General features: G+C 37.3%; 1 protein-coding gene across 2 annotated transcripts; it reads left to right on the forward strand.

The window, feature by feature from the left end:
* The first annotated feature begins 1,728 nt into the window (after positions 1 to 1,728).
* LOC113776467 (ultraviolet-B receptor UVR8-like) lies at positions 1,729 to 5,764 on the forward strand. 2 transcript variants are annotated; one of them, XM_027321639.1, is made up of 6 exons: positions 1,729 to 2,324; positions 3,191 to 3,403; positions 3,943 to 4,053; positions 4,393 to 4,761; positions 4,878 to 4,985; positions 5,422 to 5,764. In XM_027321639.1, exons 1-6 carry the CDS (start codon positions 1,986 to 1,988, stop codon positions 5,761 to 5,763), a joined length of 1,482 nt encoding a protein of 493 aa, XP_027177440.1. In that variant the 5' UTR covers positions 1,729 to 1,985; the 3' UTR covers position 5,764. The 2 variants fall into 2 exon arrangements, with proteins under 2 accessions (XP_027177440.1, XP_027177441.1); XM_027321640.1 differs by having other exon boundaries at positions 3,194 to 3,403.
* Positions 5,765 to 5,818: the final 54 nt, after the last annotated feature.

Consider the following 5,818-nt stretch of genomic DNA (forward strand, 5'->3'; position numbering starts at 1 on the left):
TACAGATGTTTGGGAACACACATACACTATTGGTACACATTTAAGTGGAAATTGAAATCTAGTGATTTTTACAAGCCAGCAAGAAAAGCAAAATTAAGGAAAAAGGGTGATCTTTACAAGTCAGCAAGAAAAATAAAATCATGGGGAAAGGAAAAATCACTGGTAAATGTTAAGAGAAACAAAACCAGATTCAATGATGACCTTAAATCAAGTAACGAGACTCCGCCACTTCACGAGAAATACACTTTCCACCTTCAATTTTGCACTTGCGGTGGATCTTCAATCATCTGAAGGTTTTGAAATTTTAAGATTCTAAGGAAATATGTTAGCAATTGAAGAAAAGAACGAGAAGAAAGAGAAGAATTTGGAATTTAAAAAAATAGAAACGCAGAATGAGAATGAGAAAGGAAGGATACGACGAGAGTTTAGAAATTTGGAGAGGACAAGAAAGATAGGAGGGGGGAGCGGTGAAGGTATCAAGAAATGTTTTGTGCTTGGCCTAGTTTTTGGAAGAGATATTAAAATCACAGCACATCGCGCAAAAAACATGCGACTTTTTTGAAAAAAGAGGACGACGAAGGATTTGGCTGAATCGAATCGAGTTGCTACTTTATCTACTTATGTTGAAAATTTTTTTTGCGATTGTGCTGTGCGTGTAAAACAATTTTGTTTGGATAGAATATTATTTGAAATCATTACTGTAACACTTTTTGTGATGTAATGTATGTGAAATAAAAAGATAATTGAAAATATAAAAAGATGAATTGGAAAATGTATTTATGATGGAAGTGAAATATTATTTGAAATATTTGTGCTATCCAGGCAAGCGAAATATTCTTTCCTGCGAGTCCTCGTTAACAGTGGAATCTGACGCAGAATTTCACCTATTCTCCTACGTGTCAGAGAAAAGGTTGTCCACGTGGCAAAATTCTTGCAAGAATGACGAATCCATCTCGAGGAACGAGAGAGAGAACACAACCACCAAGGGCCGACAGCTCGAAAATCCACCAACAAAGAGGCCATCTTCAAGTCATCAAAACCCGGATACACTAACACACTAAAAGTACAATTGAAGTTTCATGCTTCAAATTATTCCCACACGAAATTTCAGACTAAAAATTCCACATTGGTTAGAAAAAAATAGGAGATGCATAAGGCACTCTACATTGTCATTAGTTCAGACAGCTCCATGCATACGTTGAAAAGAAGATACCTGGCCATCTCTTGAACAATTTTTTTTCTAATTTCTTATATAAAAGTAGCACAAAATTACTTCATTTGTCAGTCATCTCTGCTTTATAAAGTCCACATCTTTTAAGCAAATTTCAATAGTAAGCACCCAATGAGCTCGGCATTTGATGGATTGGTCGCTAAGCCCTCCTCAACTTTTCCTTTTTCTTTTGTCATTTGGGCTACAAAAAGTAGAAAAGATTAAAATAATCGGCACCGAAAAAGCTTTCATTAGTCACTTTCCTCTTCTTTTTCTTTTCCTTCACTAATAGTCTGTTTTTGTTTATAAGCAAAATGATTCCACTGTCTAAAAACTGCTGCTGGCTTTTCTTTACCTACTTGATTGAATCAATCCCTAGTTTCTGATCCCCTAAGTCCCCACATTTTTCTTTTCTCACTTCAGAATCACGCTTTTTTTAAAGAGTTCAACTGTAGCTGATCTGTTCTCTCTTCGGATCGAACATTTTCTCAGCTGGGCTTTCCAAAAATTCAAATCTTTCTTGCACAATTCGGGTTTTGAGCTCTGATTTTAGGCTTCTCATGATTTATATTATTTCACTGCTTAAATTACGATTGAATTTCTCGTTTAAACCCTTAGTATCATCAAATTTTCTTCACTCTGACATCATTTTCTTCATAATTTGCTTATACTGTCTCCGATTTCGACTAAAAATTTGACCTTTCACCAATTCAAGCTCAATTACCCAACTCTCCTTAAAAAGAAGAAAAAAGGATCCATTTTTCTCTCTTTAAAAATGGGGGATCGGTTAAGGACTCCTTCAATGGAGGACTTGCCTTCGCATTTGGTACTTGATATATTGATCTCAGGGAGGCTAAGTGCGGTTGATTTGGCCTGTTTGGAGCTGACTTCAAGGACTTTTAGAGAGAATCATGGGTTGTTTTCCAAAGAATTCCGGTCTTTTGTGGATTTTGCTGCCTTTAGGCTCTGTCAGTTGCACCCAGTTTATGCTTCTTTGCATTTCAATGCTCAGAAAGAGGCTCTGAATAGGTGTAACGGTAATTGGAAGCGGCTGTTGAGGTTCTTGCAGTCTGTGGAGAAATCCTCGGACGTGGTTGAAACCTCTGCAGGCAATGTACTACTTCTTGGAAATTAAATTAGTTTTCAATATTTGAATTCTCGTTTGCTCGCTTATTTGTTTGCTGGTTTTAGTTGCATTTGATTTTGGAAGTTCGTAACATGGTTGTATACCTTATTTATGTAGTACTGCAGTCGATATGTCATGCTGTTGTATGTTTCGTTAGAATTATCCAGGAATTGTTAGTTTGAAATGTTTTTGGCTTTTGCTACAAACATACATGGTGTCTAGGTGAGAAGGGCAAGGTGAGGCAGACAAATATTGTCTGAGAAATCCGGCGGTCTCTACGATCGATATAGAAGGCAAAAAACAACCAAACAATTGAGAAAAAAATTGTACACGGCCCCATCGCTGCAATGAGAGGACGAAAAATGAGTCAAGTCTGCCAGGACATTTAGTCGTTTACTTCTTTACCATGGCACTTTTTTTTTTCCTTGTGTTATGGGAGTATTGCTTTTACATGGATAAGTTTGATTTCTCTGACAATAAAGCACAAACCTAGGTGTAAACTGTGGCAACATGAAATCGAACAGCATTACTTGGTTATTTAAACTTGATACTTTGCATTGTTTGGGATATTAGTTCTGTATGCCATTGTAGCGTATATTAGCAGAACTTGAAGATAATAGAAAATTAAAATTTTGGGTAAGTATTGCAAAGCTAAGTTGCTAACTATAAATATCTGATTTGAAGAAGGATAGAAACAAATTAAAGTTATCGAGTGGAAGTATCAAAAATGAGATCTTAGATTCTAAGGGGAGTTAAAAGAGTCTATGACTATGTTTATGGTGTTTGAGTTGTGATCTTTGTTTAGTTAGCCAGGATGCAAGTGTTCTAGGTACTAATTTCATTAGTGTTACCGGCAGATGCAAATAAGATGTGGTAGATATCACACACTGCTGATCAAGGATTCAGAGGTATACTCTTGTGGTTCCAGCTTATGCGGCGTTCTTGGTCACGGTCCAGAGACAACACAATGTGTAGCATTTACATGCATTAGCTTCCCAACTGCTTCACAAGTAGTCCATGTGTCGGCCTCCCACAACCATGCTGCTTTTGTTACTCAGTCTGGAGAGGTTTGTTGCTACTTCTACTTCTTTTTCTATCTATCCTAGGATATTTCCAGTAATATTTTGGAAGAAGATAGTTCCATTTGCTTCTGATTCACTGCATTGTTTGTGATGTCCTGAGCATGTAAGATGAGATTATGCCTAAATATATATTTAGGTGTTCCATTTCTACTTTTGCTGGCATTGGTTGTATTTGCATTTTGAAGGGGTTAAGAAGTAAGGATAGCATGTCATTTATAATGTTTCCTTTTTTATCTTTTTATTTTTAATTTGGGCTTAAATGATATCTACATTTTTCTGGAGTGGAGACTCTAATACTGTTGCTACATGAGTGGAGAAATTGTTATACATAATTCAAAGGAATACAACTGTATTTCTTTTGCATTTGTCTCAGGAAAGGTTTCAGTATTTAAATGCATATTTTTTGGGTAATTTGTGCTGGTTTATTGTATATATCAATCTCCCCTTTATGATTAACATTTTGAGTATCTTAAATTCTGAAGCCCTTTATTTTGACATTCTTGTGATTCTGTTTAATGATGCAGGTTTTCACCTGTGGAGATAATTCATCGTTCTGTTGTGGGCACAGAGACACAAACCGTCCTATATTCCGGCCTCGTCTTGTTGAATCACTGAAAGGAATTCCTTGTGAGAAGGTATATAATTGTTGTTACGCTTTTCTATGTAACCATCCCTTGTTATAGACACTACTAGTAAAACTTATGCAAGTAGTGACCCAAAAACCCTCTCCTCCTACCCTTTTCTTTCCTAACAAGAAGAATTATAGTCCATAAGGTGGTTGCTTAGAAGACACAGTGTTTTGGGTTGAAGTGGAATGGTTCCCTTTGAGTCTACCCTTCCAACTCTGAATGGACAGCTTTCATGTTATTGCTGAGTTTTAAATTAAGTTCTTAGCATTTTGGAGCCATTAGGCCCATTATTGAATTTTTGTTTTTTCGTGAGTTTGTTATTGACACTAATAAAACTTGTTTCAGGTTGCTGCAGGGCTTAGTTTCACTATGTTCCTCTCAAGACAAGGCCATGTCTATACATGTGGCACCAATGCACATGGTCAACTTGGACATGGTGACACACTGGATAGACCAACACCGAAAATTGTACAATTACTTGAACATCTTGGTTCTATAGTTCATATTGCTGCGGGTCCAAGTTATGCTTTTGCTGTATGCAAAGATGGGACGCTCTTCTCTTTTGGTTCAGGCACTAATTTTTGCCTGGGACACGGTGAGCAACATAATGAGCTTCAACCACGTGCATTACAGTCATTCAGGAGAAAAGGAATTCATGTGGTTCGTGTATCTGCTGGTGATGAACATGTGGTGGCACTTGATTCCTGCGGATATGTAATCCCTCACATTAGCTAAGAGAAAATGAGTTTTTTTTTTTTTGTTGCAGAGATGTTTGCTGTTAGTTACTCAATTATCCCAATCATGTTTATGCATTATTTGATAACCTACAGGTGTATACTTGGGGCAAAGGTTACTGTGGTGCACTTGGCCATGGAGATGAAACTGATAGGACGACTCCAGAGCTCTTGAGCAGCATTCAGAGTCACCTTGCTGTGCAGGTATTGTTTATGTGTTATAATTTATATAGTAATTGGCTGAGAAAAACATGTGTTATTGTTGTAATTTATTCACGTGTTAAGCATAGGTCATATTGGAAAAGATATCTAGATGTGAGGTCTGAAGATGGAATCCGTCAATCTAAAACTTATAACTAGGAGCCAGACTCTTGCTGGAAGGGCATCACTCTCTGGGATACAAATACAATGTCCTAAATATATTTTAGTCTCAACAATATACCTTTGTACCTCTATTTTTCCTGTGTTAATGTGATCCACAAAATGTCTGAGCTTTGGAGATTGTTTATCATTTCTTCACACGTCATCTTAGACGTCCACTGCAATAGCCTTATTTAAGTTACTAATATCCAATTTATCGTTTCTTAATTGCTTTAGTCCTTCAAATTTGCGCATTGACCTAATGAATCATTTTACATAGGTCTGTGCAAGCAAGAGGAAAACCTTTGTTCTGGTGGATGATGGTTCTCTTTATGGCTTCGGGTGGATGGGGTTTGGTAGTCTGGGCTTTCCTGACAGGGGAGTGTCTGACAAAATATTATGGCCTCGAGTTCTTGACTGCTTGAGAAACCACCACATTTCCCAAGTTAGTACTGGGTTGTACCACAGTGTCGTGGTCACTAATCAGGGACAAATGTTTGGGTTCGGAGATAACGAAAGAGCACAACTCGGGCACGACTCGCTCAGAGGATGCCTTAAACCAACTGAAATCTTTCTTCAGGAAATAGATGGCATAGACCTTGTGCCAGAAAGTGCTGAATAGGGCTGCTCTTCTTTTTTATTATTGGAGGCTAGATATTTATTTGTGTTTGTATGAG

The sequence above is a fragment of the Coffea eugenioides genome, chromosome 6, assembly GCF_003713205.1.
Source record: "Coffea eugenioides isolate CCC68of chromosome 6, Ceug_1.0, whole genome shotgun sequence".
NCBI classification, from domain to species: domain Eukaryota; kingdom Viridiplantae; phylum Streptophyta; class Magnoliopsida; order Gentianales; family Rubiaceae; genus Coffea; species Coffea eugenioides.